Below are 20,006 nucleotides of genomic sequence, written 5' to 3'. Positions count from 1 at the left end.
ACCGCCTAGCTCGTGTATACCTCTTATTTTTTTTACCCTTCATCCCGCTACCTACTTTTCCACTACAAGCGCGTAATACCTGGCGTACCGTTGGCGCAACGACCTGGCTTCGTTCTATTTTTGTTTTTTCTATTTGTTCTCTTTTGCTCCCAATCATCTCGCTTGTCAGAGGTTATGATACCCTCTCTGCTTAGTTTTGTTTTGTTATCTTGGCAATCAACGCGAAGTGTTCGCCCGCCATTCAGCAGTAATTTCCTTGGTCTCAGCAAATCTCGCATCTAGGATGCATGCATCTCAGTCGCATCTAGTCCAGAGCTTGTTCTCGGATATGAAAGACATGATGTCCTTGTTTAGCGTAGCGAACAGCAAATACAAGTATTTCTGATCTTCAATAACCTTGGCCCTATGTGCATTATGATGGTAGCGATGATGTTGTTGTGTGGTGCCACTTACGCGCATGTACATTTACTAGGATGAAAGTTGCAACATGGGCATCCATGAAGAGGGTCCGGCTTCTCTCCGTCGTATTACCCCATGACGTATGTACATAACCCTGAGGATTCCCTCTTTTCTATCACGGCATCAACGGCATTGCCTCACTACTAAGCAATCCATGCAATGACGGCATTATATGTACTCTACTCCAAACGCGCCAAGACGTCGTCCCTCCCACCCCTTCTCTTCCTCTGACTGTGGTTCCAACTTGCCCCGCATCAAAAAAAAACCACAACACGCTGCACACGCACAACAAACTTTGGCACCTCAGCACGCCAAGCACCAACCAAAGCACTGAACTTGCAACTTACACTGCCCCCGCCTCCCCTCATGTCCCGTACCTACATGTTCAAATCCATTCCATTTGTCGCATACCTTTTTTGTTAAACTTTTGGCGCAGCAAGAACGTTTTGCTTGCTGCACTACGACGATCTGCACACGGCCAATTACGCGTAAGGACTTTACGTGGACGACGATGGCTTGGACCGTGATAAACTAATACAGTTGTGTGTGCGAAAGAGGCGAGGTCAAGGTACTCTGGTGTTACAGCAACTCTACAACATACTTGCTTACTACGAGTAGCAGCAGGGTGAAAAAGGTGAGGCTTGCAAACACACAGACAAGGTTGGGCGTCGATAAGACGCGTGCGTGATGATGTCATTGTCTGCATTATCTTTCCCTTTATACACAACAAAAAGGTAATCCAACCTGCGACGTGTTTTTTTTGTGTGTGTGTGTGTTCTTCGTCAATTACGAGTCTATCCGCGCTATGCGCTGTGTATATCCCAATTCTTGTTTTCCCACTAATACTTCGTCTTATCTTTGCCAGTGCGGCGGGAGAAGTGTGGCCGTGTGGACTCCCCACCCCTCACCTTCGTATTTGCAAACTGCCTGGGCAGGGTCTTGGAAGAACCGAAAAAAGGTAGGATAGACGCGTAAAGTAACTCATACGTGTTCTTCTTTTTTTTGCCACCTCTAGTACAGTTTACAAGAAAAATAAGTATAAGGCATAGTAGAACAATGTATATGCATGTAGGTATTATTGTTATGCTATGTACGTTTGTGTTTCTACCAAAGTGCCAAGTTCATGCCTTGGGGTATCGGTTCGGTCCTTGCCCTGGGAAGGAAAAACATGGTTACTATTTAGTGGCCACACACAGATACGCGCAAAACCCGCTAGTACCATCGCGTTTGGCAACGCCTGCTCAACCACAGCCACTTTTTTTCTCTTCTCTCCTTCAAGGCCAGCCAGCAATCCCAATTGCAAAGAACGCCTTGCAATCATCCCAACTCCCCTCTGCCCTACCCAATCATACCCCCCCACCCCCTTACATTGTCCAGCACCACCCCTCTCCAAACCTTCCCTAGCCAACCCACTCCCACCCTCACGAATCAAACGAGTCAGCACCAAAACCACCGCATGAATCACGTCTTCCTCTCTTCACTCTTCAAAAAACGGGCCGATAGAAAACCACACCCTCCCCTTCCCTTCCCTCCCCACTTTTCCAGACTCCCCCCCCCCTTCTTGCACAAAAAACCCACAGACACCCTACCGGTCCTCGCGACGCTTTCGCCGCGCTCGTGCTCACCCTTGAAATACGATGGCATGATCGTATTGCGGGTCCCTCTCCTCGGCGTGTGTGCGGGTGTTCTCCACAGTACGCAAAAAAAAAAGCGATCATAATGTCCGCTCCCTGTTCTTTACAACGGCAACGTACGCGCAAGGGAAGTGGGAAATGGCGGGTTGCGGGATGCCGCGGTTAAGGGTCCCGCTTGTGAGCGAGTGAAGAGGCAAGGGACGGATACAAGTTACCTGAGGGAGTGGATTGCGTAAAGGGAAGGTTAGTGTGGACCCTGTGGATGGTTTTGCGCAAGGTGGTCATGGGGATTTGGGTAAGGGGAATATCGCGAGTATTTGAGTTTTGCTCTCGTGCGTCTTGCGCGCGCACGAGGCAATTCGACATTGTTGATGGTTGTTGGTTTTTTTGTGGTTTTTCGCACCACACGCGTATGCGCGTGTTTCGTAGACGCGCCATACGCGTCGCCCCCCATCCATCCATCTATCTGTTTGTTTGTTTGTTTTTTTTTTCCAACGCACCGCACCCGTTGAACCCATCCATCAATCCACGCAATGCAAACTGCAAGTAATCACCCGAATTTTTTTTACCGCCGTTATTACTTTGTACCCTGGGGAAATCATCATCATCGTCTGCTGAACCACCCGCCCTTGATTCCCATCCTTTCTCCATCGCACTTCGTCTATTTGAAACCCCCATTTCTTCGCTTTTCTCCCGTTCGCGTTCCCTTGACTCCGCCCGCGCGCGCGCGTGTGTGTGCGAGTACCTGACTAGGCTGCATACGTTCATGTATGGATTCCTCGCACCCCGAACCGCAAGCTCGGTTGGTACCTGCAGCGAAACAATTGTAGTCCGTGCTCTGCTGCCTCTCTCTTTTTTGGGGGGGTTAGGCGGGCGGGCTATGTTGTTTTTTTTATTGGGGGGACGGGCTTTAGAGTTTGATCGTCGGGTTAGGGTTCGGAGTTGTGGAGATGAGGGTTGTGTCACGTGAGTGGGATGGTGTTTCCCGTGCTAGATTCGTGGTTCTGTCTGTGATGGGGAGTGACGATGATGTGAGGGATTATTGATGACCGTAGTTCATGATTTCCGTGGACGAGAGTCGGAAATTGTCTTGTTGTTGTTGTTGTTGTTGTTGTTGTTGTCATTGTTTACTTTTTCCCCATCATCTACCAAAGATGGTGCTTTGCTTCATTGCGTTATCTTCTTTTTGTATTGGTTGAGTAGCCGCGATGGCTTTTTTTTTTCTCGTCGGATGGTTGTGTTACCGAGCCTCACTACTTACTCATGCTATCCGAACCCGACTAAGATGGGTAAGCGTCTCGCCGGAAGACTCTTTTGCGTCATCTGGCAAACTAAATCGATTGCGGCCCGCGTGCAGAATCTTGATCCTTGTTCGGCACCAACAATTATTCCTGACTGCGGCGCTATTATGATCAAGTGCGGTGGATACGATAGCGTCGGACCTTTGTTCACGGCGTGGTAATCTTAGAACCCTTGTACTTATCCCGCTACGAGTACGGGTCATCTTACTGTAAGATACACTTTGAAGTCATCTTGTCTTGAACTTAATGGTATGGGGGTGGGGGATACGTGGTACGACAGGTTATTGGTGGCTATGTTGGATAAATACAATCATTAGCATTCGGGTCAATTTGCTGCAATTCTACCGCTACTATGTTCCACGTTCACCTTTGTTGCGTCAATTATCCCATCGTAAAATGTGTTCCAAGGGACACGCCTGAACAGCTCATAGAGAGTGACACTGGCGTGATAAGTCTATCGGAATTAGCTCAAACTGTGTAAATGACGCCTCTACGGCTGAATCCCTGATCGGCGCCTCCCAGTACATTGCCCTAAGCTCTTAGTTCGGTCTTGGGCCATTTCAAAGAATTTTCGATGACCATGCCCATGGCAGAGCGCATCATGTCAACCCATGTAGATTTGGGTGTGTTGGAACCTTGATGCAAGGCACTAGATACCAACTACTCAAACTGTCTTGTTGTGTCTCTGCTGGCGCAATCAGACGTAAAATACCTTTGTCTAGTGAACAAACTAGTGTAGGTTTGACTATTGATATGAGATGTGTAAGTGCCAGCTACTGTTGTTCCAGTGAGGTGGGCATCTTAGATGTGTGCATGCGTTTTCTTGTTTGTGGTTGATTGCTGGCAGTTGTACAGTTGCACAATGAGTGAGCGGTATCTTGCGAATCGCCTGCCTACGCAGCGCCTATTCATACAGTCACTGTCTATATGCCCGCATCTTATCAGAAATATGAGCGTACACTTTTCCCACAAAGAGTATAGCGTGCTCTGCCTTGATCATGCTCTCGTCGAAAAGCACCAATCATTGGCCGCCAGTTGTTGCTGCCCCCCACAAGGCTGTCCAACAGCCTCAACTACATGTCTTCCGAGCTGCTTTCTTTACACAAACTTCTGGGACATATTCCAACCTCTCTGCCCCTGTTCACTCAAACTTTGCAAAAGGACCTTCGGAACATTCTCCTTGTCACGGCGAAGATGAGAACCTCAATCCGTAGAGCAGCGCCATCTTCACAAACAAAGATCAAGCACAAAGCAGGAAACTTTGTCGAAGATAGTAACGCTCCCGTATCGCTGATTGAGGTACGCAGTGACGGTAGTTCACGGAAATCCCAGGTTACAAAAAGTCTGGTTGAAACATACATCCAGAATGATTTTCAAGCACAACCAAATAAACAGCCTGGTTCCTTACAGCAACCAGAACATGAGACAATAAAACTATTGTGCGCATACCTATTCTTAGCTTTAGTAGATAGTCGCTCATGGAATCTCCAGTTGCTCACAGCGGGCAGGACTTTATGACGGCAGCCTAACGCCAATCTCTCTGTCTCTACAGATGTACACATTCATTGCACCATTTGCACGCATACCAGACGTCTATCCTAGTATGCTGGATCAAAGGGCCTTGGTCAGTTCCTTTACACAACCTCAAATACCCGCCCACTTATCCCATACACCGCTTCATAATACTCGGGAAAACTATCTCAGTAAGTGAGCGAATACATGAAGAGGGAGACTCTCTAAATACATTCTGACAGGTTTCGTCATCCAATCCATTCCTGGCGCGATGAACTATGTATGCGCTGGTCTTTCACTTACGTATCATTTCCCCAGTCGCCAGATGTACATTTTCATGCATGGTTTAGCAACGGAGAATTACGACCGCTTCGCTCGCGATGTCGAGGGAGGTGCTGCAAACGAATCTGCCTTTATAATTCCCAGTATGATTGTTCAGCATAACCTTTCCGAACTAGGCAAAGTCATTACCCGATGGCATGACGAGATCTACTGGCACGAACGAACGCTAGGCATCCGATTTGATCACCATGATAGCATTGACCTGGCGAATCTTGACTTCACGGCACTGTCAAGGACTCTAAATGCAGCAAACACTCAACTTGCATACATCGCTTGGTCGTGCAAAAGCACTGCGCGTTTGCTTGATTTCCTGGACCAGGTCACAGATCGATATCGACAACAAGCTATGGCCCACGGTGAGCCAAAGAATGATATCTCGCATATCACAAATTTACTATCGGAGACGCATGAACATCTACGCGCTTGGAATATGGGACTACATGATAGAACTGAATATCTCTCTAAAAGAGGTCAAGCTTTAGTTCAGACTGTAAGTACTTTTGATGAAAATAGTACTAAAAGCCATTCTCATTGTCGCAGATATACAGCGGCATTGCTCAACGCGATGCAGCGACCAGTCTCAGTCTAGCCAGTACTAGCACTAGCCTGGCACGGTCTTCGCAAAGTGTAGCCATTGCCACATCACGTGATAGTGCTGTAATGAAGATCATCGCCGCAATGACAATGATTTTTCTGCCCGCCACATTTACTGCTGTAAGTCATCAATGAGTTTCATGTCGCCGCCTCCCTTCTAACAGTTCCTGCAGACATTCTTCAGCACCACGTTTTTCGATTTTAACAACAATCTCGGTGGGCGCATGTACTCTTCCTGGTTATGGCTATACTTTCTAGTCACTTTTATACTCACATTCGTAGTCATGCTAATCACGTGGTGGTTGTGGAAAAAGAAAGAAAAGGAAGTCACTGCAGCTCTGGACATTAAATAACGCATGTCACAGCAATTTGCAACCGCTATGAACAAATCAAACTTGGGTAAAAACAAAACGGAGATGGGAAAAGAAGCGCGAGTGGGCTCAGGGGAAATTTGTTGGTACTGATCCGTTTGCTTTTTGCAGTTTGCATATGTCAGAAACAATGTTGGAGAAAAGAAATACCGTGGGGAAAGAAAATCATTAGTCACAAAATGAAGATGACGGCACGGAGAAGATGAAACGGGAGAGTGGATGAATAGTCTGATTCATGCAGAAACGCTGGAAACATTGATGTCCTTTCAATGAGGCTGACTTCCTGCCATAATGCTGAGTGATCATTTCTTGTGATTTTCGAAGTGGAAGATTTCACTAAAAGCTGGGGAAGCTGGTATGTACCAAGCAGCTATCAAGCAACATATTTTTCGACGTTGAGAGCGTCGCATTCGATCTGTCACGCGATCAGGAACGCTTGTATTAGTCATATTTCCTGGTTGCGATGAACATGTAACTACCGAAGACAGGATATGAATGGGTAAATATTGAACAGTATAAGTGATCTATTAAAGATATTGTGGAGGACATTCCCCACATTCACAACTGCCGTTCGCTTCGTCCCCACCATCGGTACATATGTCTACACTTTAATCAAGCGTAGATTTTAGCCAAGCGAGAGCGATCAGGGCAGCAAAACACATAAAAGAATGTCATGATGTACTTTGTTTAGTAAATATCTTACAGCAGCTTCACTGAATCACAATGTTGCCCACTATCATCCTCAGCCTTGCACTCGCGGTAACAAGCTTCGCCCAGGCACCAGAAGGGCACCGCACTGTTTACATCACTTCAGCTCAAGATGCCAAATTCGTTGTCGTTCCCAAATCGCGCATCGCAGGCGCACCTCTTGTAGTGTGAGTTCTCATTAAGCACCCTCAACATGTCGAAGTTGTAAACATAAGCTAACACGTCAAATCCACAAGCCAATCTCTGACCAAATCTCCTTCGCAAACGTGGTATCTTGCTGCACCATCAAACAGCACCTCGATCCAACTTGCCTCCACAACCCTATGCATGGACGCCGGCCCCAAATCTGGGTGGAAGGACATGGCGCTCGTTTACCTCCGCGAATGCGCACCTAAGGCGGAGTCTCAGACTTGGATTTCTATGGATGATGGGCGCATTGCACTCGAGGCTAGTGTGGGTACCAAGCAGTGTCTTGATCTACAATACATAAGAGCTGTGGAGAATAACCCTGTGGGTATGTATAATTGCGCGGGGTTGGGGAACATCGGGGCGAAGGATAAGGGTATCAATTGGCCGCTTAAGGATGCCTGAGGGATGGTACACGTCGAACATGCCGATCGTGGCAATGTAACTAGCGAGAATGAAATTGAGTTTTGTTGCTGATTACAAGAGCGACAGAGCAACAAATAACTATGCTAGACTTTAGAGGATTTATTACGCCTCTCTTCATGCCTCTTCTGCCCTTCTTCCTTTAGCTGAGCATCGTCCTTCCGTGCAAGTTCTACCTGAGGCATCAAGAACCAGGCAGCGACAAAGGCAATGGCGTTGAGAGCCGCACCCACGATGAAAATGATTCGAAAGCCTTCCTTGTATGCTGAGGTGAGCGTGACGCGAATTTGATCCATACGCTGTGTCCCGACCGACTCGCGAAATAGGTCTGGCGAGTTGAGAAGTAGGTTCAATTCCGTTCTAGAGAGTCCGTATGGTGCTAGTGAATGACGAACGGCATTATTGACAATGGTTCCCGCAATTGCCAATCCTAGGGTACCGCCGAGGTTGCGTATGAAATTGCGTGTTGACTGTGCTCGATGTCAGCCTTTGAGGAATAATGTCGAAGAGGCGCAGGTATATGTCTTACTGTGACGACTGCCATGTGTTTGCGTTCGACTCCTGCTTGGACAGCGATCAGGCTTGGCTGCAGTGTGTTTCCAAGTCCAAAACCAGCAAGAAGAGAGTATCCTATCTGCTTTCCAAGAGAAGGGCTGTCAAGCGTTGATAGTAAGCCCAATCCAATTGCCCATACTGCCCATCCGATGAGAAGGCATTCCCGGTAACGTCCAGTCCAATGCACTACGAGACCAGAGAGTGTACTAAAGAGCGCTATCCTTATATCAGCAACCATCTAATCTTCCCAGTATAACTAACGACACCTACTTTGTGTGAGTGTGATAGGTAGCAACAGTGCTCCAGACTTGACAGCTGAATAACCGTATACCAGTTGGTAGAACGACGGGATGTAGAAGATCTGGACAAGAAAATTCCAGCCATTGACAAACATTGTCAACATCGCCCCGTTAACGACCTTTGAAGTGAATATTTCCACTAAGCATGATCAGTAAATGTGCTTCACAGAGATCTCAGGGTGAATGATGGAATCCATTAACTCGATACGATGGCTTGACTTACGTGAAACTAGCGGCACACTGGTACCTTTCCATTGCCATAGTATGAAACCTGCGGAGACTGCAACGCCGACGACAAGAGTAGCGACAACGTGAGCAGATTCCCATGGGTGTTCACCACCAGCCCACGTCAATGCCAACTGTTACCGGTAAGCCTTAGCACACTGAATGAAACAGGATATACATACCACGAGTAGTGTGGAGCCGGCAAGGGCTAGGAAAGCTCCAAAAAAGTCGATAGCTGCTACTTTTCTTGTTCGCTTAGCATTGAACTGTGAGATGAACCTAATAACTTACTCTTTCCATGCGCCGTGGACTTTGCGTAATGGCATCAAGAAGGTCACAGCGCCAATAGCCACAAGACTTGTGAAGAGATTCAGCCTGAATATCCATCGCCTATGATATGATTAGTACATGATGGACTTTGTCTCTTTGGGAGATGTTACCAAGAATCTGGGCTTTGTGAGGCGAGTGCACCTCCAATGATTGGTCCGATTCCATTGGCCAGCGCTACAACAGCCCCCTATGGTGATGTGAATAGCTTTCTTCAACATAAATAGCATGTGACATACCAGTATACCTTGATACTTGCCTCTTTCGCGAAGCGGTACTATATCAGAAACTATCAATTGGGCGATTGTCACAAGACCGCCGCCTCCGGCTCCCGTGAAGGCACGGAAAATGATGAGTTGAACGGCTGACTGTGCCAGTGACGCGGCTAATGAACCGAAGAAGAAGACTGCAATGCCGACACTCAAGACGACTTTGCGAGACCATATGTCGGAAAGGCGGCCATAGAGTAATTGAAATGAGGTCGATGTGAGGAAGTAGGCGCCTGCAATCCATGCGCGCTCACTGTCAGCGTCAAGAGCCTTGCTGACAATGGTTAAACTTGCTCCAAGAGTAGTCTGGTCTAACAATGCTAGCAAGTCAATACTTGCGCAGGCCAGAAATATCTAGTTTGATGAGCACAGGGAACAATATTGGATGCAAATCCTCTCACAGTAATGATAGTCTTGACCGGCACATAGTTAGTTTGCTCGTTGAACCTCGGCCCAGTTTCCTCGTCTGATGGGTGTGGTTCAATTTCGGGAGTAGGCTTAGTGTCCATGGCGTACTCAAGACAGGGTGCGTCAGTCTTGGGCATTCGATTGAAGAAGAGAGGAGCAAAAGGCAGCCACCGTCGTCACTGCAAATCTCTCCAAGTTTCTTAGGGGATACTATATATCACCGGGCCTGGAAGTACACCGACAGCGCGCACTGCACTTGGAACTAAAGGGCTTAAGAGCACCGATTTCTTTTAAGGTGCTTACCGGTCTCTGCAAGCCCAGGCCTTTGGAAAATAGTTCATCTCCATGTAGTATCGCCGGCACTTGCTCAGAGAATCTTCCAGCAGTCTAGAATCGTGCGTCAATAGACGGCAGTAAAACGTGCGCAAACTTGCTCCACTAAGATGCTCATTGGATGCCAAGGCCACTAGTAGTGGTGCACTAGTACTAATACTACTATTACACGACACTGTTCGTCGATCAACAGGCTATACACATGGGTAGTGCATCATGCCCAATCTACATTGCTTTTGAAGGGTCTGACCGCCTGCCACTTGAGCACCTTGAAATACACTGCAGCATGCATGGAATAAGCGTGGTATGTCGACGTGCCAAGTTAGGGCCCGCATGTGAAACGGATTGGCTGGAGGTCATGGATGCTGATGCGAACAGGGAGTACCGCCCTGCCAACGCTATCCTGTAAACAGAAAAAGCGCCTGTTCACACGATGGCTTCGATTCGACACAATGTGCTCAATATGCCTTAGAAACCACCAAGGTATCAACACCGACTATACCGTAATCATGTAACAACTATATTGCAGCGTTATTTTCTCGGAACCTTGATGGCTGCCATGGCCCCCTAGAGCCGCATCCACGCAGCAAAATATGATGTGCATTTTTTTTCGTCCGCATTGGTCGGGTAGACCCGGTGAATGCATTCAGTTTAAAGAGGAGAGCCTCTCTACTGTCACATACCTTTTGCTTTGCTCATAACAACTTTATCTAAATACAAAAAAATGGCTAAACGAAACTATCTGAATGCCTACTCGGGTCCCGATGCAATTCGGAACTATTTTGACCCGGACTGTCAACCAATGCTTCCACTGGTAGAATTACCACCCAGCCTTAACCCATTTTACAATGACGGCGTTCGCATACACGCCAAAATGATGTCCATGCATCCTGCAAACAACGTCAAGGTCATGCCGGCGCTGAATATGTTGGAGAAAGGAGTGCAGCCAGAAAAGTCAAAGACCGTCGTTGAGTACTCGAGCGGATCGACCGTCATCTCACTTGCACTACTTTCACGGATCAATCATGGGATTAAAGACACACGAGCTTTCCTGAGCAACAAGACCAGTGGCCCTAAGCTGCGGCTCATGCAGTTCTTTGGGCTAGACATGTAAGTATGCCGTTGAGTCTCCATGATTTCTAGTAGCTGAACTTTCTGAAAGAACACTGTTCGGAGGCCCGTCTCAACCCGACCCTACAGATTGCCGCGGAGGTATACAACGGGCCAAGAAGATGGCTGAAGAGGATGAATCAGTCTTGAACTTGAATCAATATGAGAACGACGCAGTATGTCATTTACGCGATGCAACGCTTTCAAACATGTACTAAATACTACAGAATTGGCAATCGCACGTCAGATGGACTGGCCCTCAGATCCTCGAGCAGTTGCCCAACATTCGATTGATATGTGCTGGTATGGGTACATCGGGCACTATGACAGGCTTGGGACAATACTTCAAGGCTCAGGATCCGTCAGTGTTTCGCTTAGGGTATGTTGATGTTCTTATCATTGTCGCATTCAAATAGGAACTAACTTACTGCTTAGTGTGTGTACAGCCCCTGGCGATCGAGTTCCCGGGCCCCGTTCTTTTGCGTTGCTGGCCCCTGTCGAATTCCCTTGGCGCGATTCCGTAGATGCTATCGAGGAAGTTGGCTCAAAGGACGCATTCAGCCTCAGCCTACAGCTCTGCCGTGAAGGCCTTATTTGTGGACCATCGTCCGGCTTCAACCTCAAAGGTGCGTCAATCGTCTTTTCGTACAGCAACGACTGACAGCAGAAGGACTTTTCAACTATTTGAGCAAGCGAAAAGCGGCAGGCACCCTGAAAGAACTTGCTGGATCTAACGGACTCATCGATTGTGCCTTCATCTGCTGTGATCTCCCTATCCAGTATGTGGACGAGTATTTTGACAAGCTTGGTGCTGAAGCTTTCCCACCTATTCACAATGAAGTATGGCTATCTTCTCTTCTTTTCCAGGATGATTCTGACATGAAAACAGAATCTCACAGCAGTCGACCTATACCGTTACGATGACGCTTGGGAACTGGAGCCCACGCAATTACTCTCGCAATTCACCAGCACAGCACAAGGCGACAACAATGAGGCGGTTATACTTGACCTACGAAAACCAGAAGATTTTGCCAGAGCTCATGTACCTGGCTCATGCAACCTACCGCTGCAGAGCTGCAATGCCTCCATGCCCAGCCCATTTCTCGATGCCGTAATACTCGAGACTCAATGGAAGGAGCTAGAGGCTACTTTCACCTCCGATCGTATCAGTGCTTACGATCTTGCTGGCAAGCAGGTATACGTGGTGTGCTATGACGGAGATACATCAAGAGTTGCTACAAGTATACTTCGAGCCAGAAGAATCACTGCGAGCAGCGTGAAAGGTGGAATTGCTGCAGTGCGAAAAGACATGCCACAACTACAACTGACGGAGCGCGGTAGAGAGCTGACGCAGCAGAATCGATCAAATCTGTCCAAAGCTGCTACGAAGGAGATGAGAGCAGACTCGCTGTCGCCTCAAGCGCGGGGGCAGACGGGCATCGTGCTGTAGATTTTAGTATATTGGTTATTAGCGTTGCGATTATCAAAAGCCCCTGATCAAGTTTGCGATGATGGGTCAAATCTGGGAGCATTAGATCATGAGAATTACACACTCTCCCACACATCATGCGCAATTTGTTCTGTTTTGAAAAGTGCAAATCTTCTAGTCTTAATTTCGTTAGCCCGCATCCAAGTGCAAAAAACGCCCGGTGGCCTTTGCGATCTAGGCCCGGCGTTTGTGTTACACAATGGCTAAATCCAACAAGGTACTAGTCAGATCGTGCATAGAGTGCAGATCTACGATCTGAAGTCTAAAGCCCGTGGATAGGCTAGGTTGAGTGAACCGGACTTACAATGTACATCTCCGTGAAGGATGCAAGTCAACTACAGTGCAACATGTACATAAAGCTACGTTGTCAGGACATGTTCGAAAAGAGTCTCGACATACCCTTTCTATATTCTTGCACCGGTTTTAATGTTCCTCCTTGAAATAAGAGTACTCCCAGTGGAACCACCATCATGTCATCCGTTATTGCCAAAGAGATCGCCCTGATCACCGGCGCGAATTCCGGAATTGGCTTCGAGATAGCACATCAACTTCTCCAAAAAGGCACCTATCACGTCCTCCTGGGTGCTCGCAACACCAGCAAAGGTGCTACAGCCTTGCAAGACCTGCAAGCACGCAACCTTCCCGGCAGCGCCGAGCTGATGCACCTCGACGTGCAGAGCGACGAGCATATAAACCAAGCCGCTGCACACATTCGAGAAAAGCATGGTAAGCTCGACATCCTCTTCAACAACGCTGCCGTCGCACTCCCAGAAGGCGCAACAGAGCGCGAAAGGATGGCTGCAGCCTTCGACATCAATGCCACAGGTCCATGGCTCCTCACAAAAGCACTCATACCCCTTCTCAAGAAAAGCGAGAACCCCAGGATCATCAACATATCCTCTGGTGCTGGAAGTATCGGTCGGCGACTCTTCCCCAAAAGCCCAATGTACAAGATTCAGGCCATTCCGTATCGTGCAAGCAAGGTGGCTTTCAACATGCTAACCGCATGTCTGTACGTTGAGTTTGGACTCGGCGTGAAGCAAACTTATGCGATGGAGCCGGAATCAGGCGAGGATGACGCTGGGGCTGTTGGTGAAACGGATACGAAGGTGAAGGTTTTTTGCTACGATCCTGGATTCACAGCATCTAACCTTGGGCCGTACAACAAGCAAGAGTTTGGTGCGCGAAGTGCTGAGAAGACGGTTGAAAGTGTCATGGAACTTGTGGAGGGAAAGAGGGATGCGGAGGTAGGCAAGTTTATACATAACTCTGGGGAGTATCCGTGGTAGCCTAGAGTGCTTTCTAAAAGTAGAAGACTGGTATTAGTAGATGGTATGAAGTTAGAGCTGGCACGTTAAGAATCGTGCGAATGGTTGGCGGGGTGAAGGACAGGCCCCCCACTTTTAGGCACCCAGCACTTACACAGCCTTACAGCATCGTGTGTTTGTCTAGAACACAGTATAACATGTTCATCTACAAAAAATTATAGTATTTTTTTATCTAACTCCATTTGCGCAATACCAAAAAGATATTTGGTTCTCTCTTACCAGGAAATTTCCATCTGATCAACCATGACAGTCCCGTTCCACCACGAGCAGCTGGACCGGTCAAGGCGCGAGATAAGGCTTCTCGAGCTACTCCCGAAAAATCAATGGCCGAACGATTCCCAGCCTGCATGTCGACTGTTTCATGCTAGTCTTGATGAACCTCCACCATACCTGGCCTTGTCATATGTTTGGGGAGATAAGAGCGACCCTAGGTCCATACTAGTAAACGGACGTACTTTCGAAGTGACAAGAAACTTGTTCGAAGCACTAAACAGTATAGTCGAATCAGAGAGTTTCATTACCTGGATTGATGCGATATGCATCAATCAGGCGGATGATGAAGAGAAGGGATGGCAAGTCGCCTTAATGGGCGACATCTATCGACAGACATCTGAAGTGATAGCGTGGCTTGGACCGTCAGCACACAACAGTGATGCTGTTCTGCAACATCTCGATATACTGGGCTCGATTTCGGAATCACTGGGCCTTCCTACAGATACTTCGGCCTGCTTGACTGCGTGGAAAGTAATGCTGGGGATCATACCGCTGGAGGGTGATCTTACAGAGCCCACTTCCAATCCCAATTCCAATCCCGCCAGGCTCTCGATACCCTTGTACGCATACGAAATCCTCTTATATATTATGGGTGGCTTTGAGTCCCATCGTTACTTGCTTCCATTAGCTGATCTGGACCATCTCTTCCAGCGAAAATGGTGGAGCCGAATCTGGGTTTTGCAGGAAATCACTTTGCCGGAACGAGCCCGAATGGTCTGCGGAACGAAGCGAATATCCCGCCAACGATTTCACGCTGCCCTCAAAGTTTTTTATGCCTTTGCAGACATAATTTCGAGGTTAGGAATGCGCAACCGACCATTCTCGAATTATCAACAAGAACTACTCACAACTATGTCTCCGAAAGTCTACCTGATGTTATCAATGTCCAAAATATATCAGCAACAAGAATATTCGTTGCTATCGATGATTCGAACAAATAGCTTCAATAGTTTTGCATTCGTGGGAAGCGGCAGCCAGGAACCTCTTCAAGCAACTGATCCGCGAGACAAAGTATTTGCTCTCCTAGGTCTTGTAAACGACAAGGATAGTTTAGAGGCCTTAGGCGTCTTCCCAGATTACACTAAATCAAAAGAGGAGGTATACAAAACTACAATGGCTGCTATGCTACGACAAGGTCATATCTCACTTCTATCAATCTGTTGTGGTATTGAGAGACCAAATGGTTTGCCTTCCTGGGTACCAGATTGGTCTAAACCAGACCCGCCAATGCTGCAGGTAGTCGGTGATGACAATCACAACCTGTATCCCACATTTAACGCCTGTGGTTCGAAGAACGAACATCATTTCGTTTCGCCTAGCAGAGACTATGAGCGTGAGAGATTAATGATATATGTCAAACAGGTTGACGAGGTCTTCCAACTGGGTCACGTCGACAGGTTGCCCTCAATGCCCAGAGTCGTATCTCCAGTTAAGTGGCTTGATGTGATGTTGCAACTCACGTACTCTGTTGAGAAGCCATACTTGGACGTTAAGGAGCGCATGCAAACCGCAGCCAGAGCCTCGCATGCAGGTATGAGATTTGGAGAAAACAATATGCTAAAAAGAGCAAGCGAGTTCCCTGAAGCTATGCGCATACTAAAAGAAGTGTATCAAAGCGACGCAGAGAAAGGCGGTTTCCTCGAATCCCAAAGTGCTCTGAGAAGGACCCTTTTGAGATACCGCATGATGGAATTTCCTTCGGACATGCATCAGATGCTGGGTGGGATTCTGAGAATAAATGATTGCAAAGTGCCTCTCATCACAAAAAAAGGTCGCTTAGGAATCAGTGCCATGACCGTTGAGGAGGGTGACATTGTAGTATTGGTCAGTGGAGTGCAGATGCCCTTCATTCTTAGGCCTACAGGTACAAGATACCTGGTCGTTGGCGAGGCATACATTGACGGAATCATGGATGGTGAGGCAGCAGAGGACGGTGAATGGGTTCACATGGAACTTGAATAGCACTCTTATAGTTCAAAGAACATGGGTTGAATACATATTCTCCACCAATGTGTTGTTCTGGGACTGATTGGGTATGGCTGTTTTCCTTCATTATGTTCAAGTGTATCCGTCTTTCCAAACACAGCGTGCCCTATAGTGACATAATTGGTGACGGCGGTTTCGAATAGAACCACTATGATCAAGGTCTATCCCCATGTTTGCTACGTTACCACTACGCTGTCTGAAACTTATACAATTAACAGAGACCAAGAGATATTGCGGGGCTAGGAAAGATGATTTTTAACATGGGAGGTGCATTTCTTTGACACGTATTCACCAGCATATCAGGCTTGTGAAATATAGGTACAGCGCGCGGACTCGATGACCATTTACTTATTGAGTCACCAACAATGATGCATTCTTGAATATTCTTCCAAACATCCCTCCTCATTTGCGATCGCCAAAAAAACAAGTAATAACTTTTGCTTTCCTATAAAATGCGCAGTTCCGCTCAGTGCCTTGCCCAACATCCAGAAACCCATTTTCTCAAGCAGTCAAATACCAGAACATCCAGCAATTCAACCACGCTCAATTTCCCAATAACCCTCTCAGAACTTCCACACTATCATAAACTATCAAAATGCTCATGTCTCGCCACAACCATCGTGCTTGCCGCCATGGCCACATGTGCCGCAGCATCCCCTTCGATCCCGCGCGCCGCACCCCATACCCAGCCCCAGCCCCAGCCCTAGCCCCAGCCCTAGCCCCAGCTCCCACCCACCCCGCCACAGAATGGAACTACACCCCCCAAGACTCCGAAGAACTATTCATAAAATGGGGACCCTACACCATCCCCCACCTCATCAAAGCCTCTCCCCACTATACCAAAATCACCGTTGACGTCGATCCCTACGCCAAACTACAGTTTCCCGAGAAGTGGGAGAGTACGGAGCGCGTTATCCATGCTGTGCATCCGATTCCGAGGGCGGAACTTGAGGATCTAGGTCCGAATTACGTGAGGCAGCTTGGGGAGAGGTTAAGGGGGGAGGTGGAGGAAGAGATGCAGAGTTTGAGGCTGCGGTGCAGAGGACGTTGAAGAGGATTGATGATTGTCTTGAGTTTTACTTTTTTGTGGAGAGGCCGGGGGCGAGGGTGGTTAGTGGGCAGTAGGGCTTGTTGTTAGTGGTGGGATGTGAGGCGATGTTAGCTATTCGAGTGACGGAGGAAAATTAGGAGATTGTAGTTTGCTCTTGAAATCAAAAGCTTATCCATACTGAATCCGTATTCTGATGATCTTTGGTGATTGAAAAGAAGGGAATTGTGAATGGCAGTTCTAGAATTTCGTCGGTTAGGTTGATCTTGGTTCTCTGCAGCAGAAATATATACGGCTTCAAGTCGGGGATGGATACCGACACCATGGCGGAACATCCATCAATACTTGGCAGTTTGATATGTCGAGTATTCTATGTAATCCGGGTATGCCACCGACCAGATAAAGCAATCAAAATCTTAGCTTGCCGCTATTGCCAATTCCCCGATTTCTCAAATTGTCTCCATTCCATCATATACTCGACACAAAAACACGTCACAACCACGTAAGTCGTTGATACTAAACACAAAAAACCTCATATGCTATAAAAAGGTGATTCTTCAGTCCATTCAATCCCTACATCCATTCAATTCTGTGACCTCAAACCACCAGCAAGATTGAACATGTGTACCTTGAATCTGCCCTCATGGAAGAAGCCTCAAACAACCCGCCATGACCTGCCAACTCCACCACAAGTATATATAATCCCCATCTTCCCAGCCTTCTAGCATCCCCATAATACTACCAAAACACTTCAGCCCATTCAAACGAACACTTTTTTTTTTTAAAAAAAAACCCCCCCCAAACTCTCAGAACTACCTATACACAATGTCTCTCCTAACCCGCCCCCCACCCCCCTCAACCCACACCTTCCTCTCCCGCCCCAATACCTTCACCCTCCCCCTCCCCCCTTCGCACCTCTCCCTCCTCCGCACCCCCGAACTAATCCACCTCCGCACCTACCTCACCACCCTCCTCTCCTCGCACACCCTAACCGCCAACCCCGTCCTCCTCTCCCACATCCTCACCCTCCGCCGCGCAATCTCCCTGCGCCTATCTTGCGCCCAGCACCTCAGCGCCGTCGAGCAAAAAGCCTGGGCGTCCGCTCACGGGTTTCCGATTTTCGACGCAGAAAGTAAAATGACTGGGTTCCGGTGGAGTTGGTCGGCGCTCGAGTTCGAATTCGGAGTCCATATCGTGGCGTGGGTTGTGCGTTGGTTGTACGCGTTTCAGCGGAAATCGGCGGCACGACGGTATACGCTGCGGCAGTCGTATCGGTTTCTGGAGAACGAGGTTACGTATCGGAGGGAGAGGAGGGAGGGGCATGAGGTTGTGGAGTGGAGGTGTAATGGGGAGGAAGTGTGTGTGTGGGTTTATGGGGCGTGTTTTAGGGATACGGAGGAGTGGGAGGTTGTCAGGGGGGAGCTGGAGGGGTATGAAGTGGGCATGCTGAAGGAGGGGGTGGCGAAGATGCGGAATACGGTGCGGGGAGGGTGGGAGTTTGTGGTGTATGTTGAGGGGGAGGAGGCAGAGGTTGAGGAATTGTTTCCGGTGGAGAGGACGGCATCGGAGGGGCTTTCGGGCGGAAGCCAGGACGACGATGCGGAGTCGTTTGATGGATACTGCTATGGCGATAATTTGGAGCAAATTGTTGCTCTGGCATCGGGACTTGGGGCCCTGGCACAGTCTTCTTGCGCCTCCTCCGCATCCGACCACGCGGAAGTTGTTGAACAGACACCGGAAGTACCTCCTCGCGTCGGAGACTTGCTGCACCAGGCAGAGACACTGGTCAGCGCGATTAGAGGCATCAATTCGCAACTCTCATCTACCGAGGAGAGGCAATCGTCGTCTAGCCAGCACAGAGAGATTCCACCCGCTTTGCAGACACAGCCACTACCATCCCAGTACGCGGCATCAACTGTCAGACACCCACGCCGTGCAGCTGCAAGGCAGCCAACAACGCTGCACCGATATCAGGCGTATGCCGAAGACGACGATGGCGAAGGCTCGATTAGTGCCTTGCCGAGCTCCTGGCGCGATATTTGAGGTTCACGACCAAGTTCAAAAGTTGTGTGTGTGTGTGTGTACATCATACTCTGGTATGTCTAAGTAACTAGGTGCGAGTAGTTTGAATGATCATGTGTTGGTATTATAGAAAAAGTGTCTTGAGTAAAACATGTATATATTCATACTCTATGTATTAGTCAAGCGTGAATCAACTCGATAAAGTCTCTTAACTACACTTCGCAGCATCATGCCCGTCAAAACACATCTTCTCGTCTCCAAATTCCGATGTTGAGAGTTACAAACGTAGTACAAGCGACACACACTATACCTCACTATTCTGAACAAATAAAACTTCAAAAAGCACTCCAGTTCAAACCTATTCATTTCATAGTCAAATTTACCAAACAATAAGGGAAGGGGGACGGAGTGTCATCTATCGCAATATATTTACCAATACCCAGCATTTCACACAAAATGGACAACGTATACCACCCTAATTTCAACTTTGTACTGTCTTCTTTATATCTGGAAATTAAAAAAAATGAAAAGGAAGAAGAGGAGAAATAAAAGAAGAAAAAAAAGGAAATTCGTGGCTTACTACATCATTGGCTTTACCTGCCCCGTCATTTTTCCCATACATGTTCATTTCGTTTGTGGATATCTCTGAAATAAGAAAATCATTTCACTGGTCGTTGAATCCACACTTAAGCCTACCATCCATGTTTCGCGTTACCGTTGGACGTACATCCAATTCCTAAATTTCTACACACACTCACACACAGAGCATCATGTGTCCTCGACGCTCCCGTCGCGCTGCGCTGG

The 20,006-nt window shown here is 47.9% G+C and overlaps 11 protein-coding genes across 11 annotated transcripts; 9 read left to right on the top strand and 2 right to left on the bottom strand.

The window, feature by feature from the left end:
* Window positions 1-62: 62 nt before the first annotated feature.
* Window positions 63-278, bottom strand: COCVIDRAFT_93423 (hypothetical protein; the record flags this gene model as incomplete). The annotated part of the gene is made up of 1 exon (XM_014703354.1): window positions 63-278. One exon carries the CDS (start codon window positions 276-278, stop codon window positions 63-65), a length of 216 nt encoding a protein of 71 aa, XP_014558840.1.
* Window positions 279-1,547: 1,269 nt separating this feature from the next.
* Window positions 1,548-1,919, top strand: COCVIDRAFT_93524 (hypothetical protein; the record flags this gene model as incomplete). The annotated part of the gene is made up of 1 exon (XM_014703353.1): window positions 1,548-1,919. One exon carries the CDS (start codon window positions 1,548-1,550, stop codon window positions 1,917-1,919), a length of 372 nt encoding a protein of 123 aa, XP_014558839.1.
* A 3,027-nt stretch (window positions 1,920-4,946) lies between these two features.
* Window positions 4,947-6,195, top strand: COCVIDRAFT_35892 (hypothetical protein; the record flags this gene model as incomplete). The annotated part of the gene is made up of 4 exons (XM_014703352.1): window positions 4,947-5,097; window positions 5,149-5,738; window positions 5,789-5,962; window positions 6,016-6,195. 4 exons carry the CDS (start codon window positions 4,947-4,949, stop codon window positions 6,193-6,195), a joined length of 1,095 nt encoding a protein of 364 aa, XP_014558838.1.
* Window positions 6,196-6,936: 741 nt separating this feature from the next.
* COCVIDRAFT_93607 (carbohydrate-binding module family 13 protein) lies at window positions 6,937-7,512 on the top strand (the record flags this gene model as incomplete). The annotated part of the gene is made up of 2 exons (XM_014703351.1): window positions 6,937-7,088; window positions 7,158-7,512. The coding sequence occupies 2 exons, from the start codon at window positions 6,937-6,939 to the stop codon at window positions 7,510-7,512; spliced, it is 507 nt and encodes a 168-aa protein (XP_014558837.1).
* A 104-nt stretch (window positions 7,513-7,616) lies between these two features.
* COCVIDRAFT_93315 (hypothetical protein) lies at window positions 7,617-9,750 on the bottom strand (the record flags this gene model as incomplete). The annotated part of the gene is made up of 9 exons (XM_014703350.1): window positions 7,617-8,000; window positions 8,060-8,301; window positions 8,356-8,523; window positions 8,608-8,743; window positions 8,792-8,855; window positions 8,901-8,999; window positions 9,050-9,126; window positions 9,176-9,559; window positions 9,607-9,750. 9 exons carry the CDS (start codon window positions 9,748-9,750, stop codon window positions 7,617-7,619), a joined length of 1,698 nt encoding a protein of 565 aa, XP_014558836.1.
* A 920-nt stretch (window positions 9,751-10,670) lies between these two features.
* COCVIDRAFT_93552 (hypothetical protein) lies at window positions 10,671-12,506 on the top strand (the record flags this gene model as incomplete). The annotated part of the gene is made up of 6 exons (XM_014703349.1): window positions 10,671-11,056; window positions 11,109-11,232; window positions 11,284-11,435; window positions 11,492-11,682; window positions 11,721-11,896; window positions 11,946-12,506. The coding sequence occupies 6 exons, from the start codon at window positions 10,671-10,673 to the stop codon at window positions 12,504-12,506; spliced, it is 1,590 nt and encodes a 529-aa protein (XP_014558835.1).
* A 509-nt stretch (window positions 12,507-13,015) lies between these two features.
* COCVIDRAFT_24781 (hypothetical protein) lies at window positions 13,016-13,834 on the top strand (the record flags this gene model as incomplete). Its single annotated transcript, XM_014703283.1, has 1 exon — window positions 13,016-13,834. The coding sequence occupies one exon, from the start codon at window positions 13,016-13,018 to the stop codon at window positions 13,832-13,834; it is 819 nt and encodes a 272-aa protein (XP_014558769.1).
* A 282-nt stretch (window positions 13,835-14,116) lies between these two features.
* COCVIDRAFT_53064 (hypothetical protein) lies at window positions 14,117-14,806 on the top strand (the record flags this gene model as incomplete). Its single annotated transcript, XM_014703348.1, has 1 exon — window positions 14,117-14,806. A coding segment is annotated over one exon (690 nt), but the record flags the coding sequence as incomplete, so codon positions are not given.
* A 1,095-nt stretch (window positions 14,807-15,901) lies between these two features.
* Window positions 15,902-16,102, top strand: COCVIDRAFT_62637 (hypothetical protein; the record flags this gene model as incomplete). The annotated part of the gene is made up of 1 exon (XM_014703347.1): window positions 15,902-16,102. A coding segment is annotated over one exon (201 nt), but the record flags the coding sequence as incomplete, so codon positions are not given.
* A 625-nt stretch (window positions 16,103-16,727) lies between these two features.
* Window positions 16,728-17,183, top strand: COCVIDRAFT_14159 (hypothetical protein; the record flags this gene model as incomplete). The annotated part of the gene is made up of 1 exon (XM_014703265.1): window positions 16,728-17,183. One exon carries the CDS (start codon window positions 16,728-16,730, stop codon window positions 17,181-17,183), a length of 456 nt encoding a protein of 151 aa, XP_014558751.1.
* Window positions 17,184-18,005: 822 nt separating this feature from the next.
* On the top strand, window positions 18,006-19,223 carry COCVIDRAFT_93505 (hypothetical protein; the record flags this gene model as incomplete). Its single annotated transcript, XM_014703346.1, has 1 exon — window positions 18,006-19,223. One exon carries the CDS (start codon window positions 18,006-18,008, stop codon window positions 19,221-19,223), a length of 1,218 nt encoding a protein of 405 aa, XP_014558832.1.
* Window positions 19,224-20,006: the final 783 nt, after the last annotated feature.

The sequence above is a fragment of the Bipolaris victoriae genome (genome assembly GCF_000527765.1).
Source record: "Bipolaris victoriae FI3 unplaced genomic scaffold scaffold_23, whole genome shotgun sequence".
Classification (NCBI taxonomy): domain Eukaryota; kingdom Fungi; phylum Ascomycota; class Dothideomycetes; order Pleosporales; family Pleosporaceae; genus Bipolaris; species Bipolaris victoriae.
This window is presented reverse-complemented; position numbering and strand designations above follow the sequence as displayed.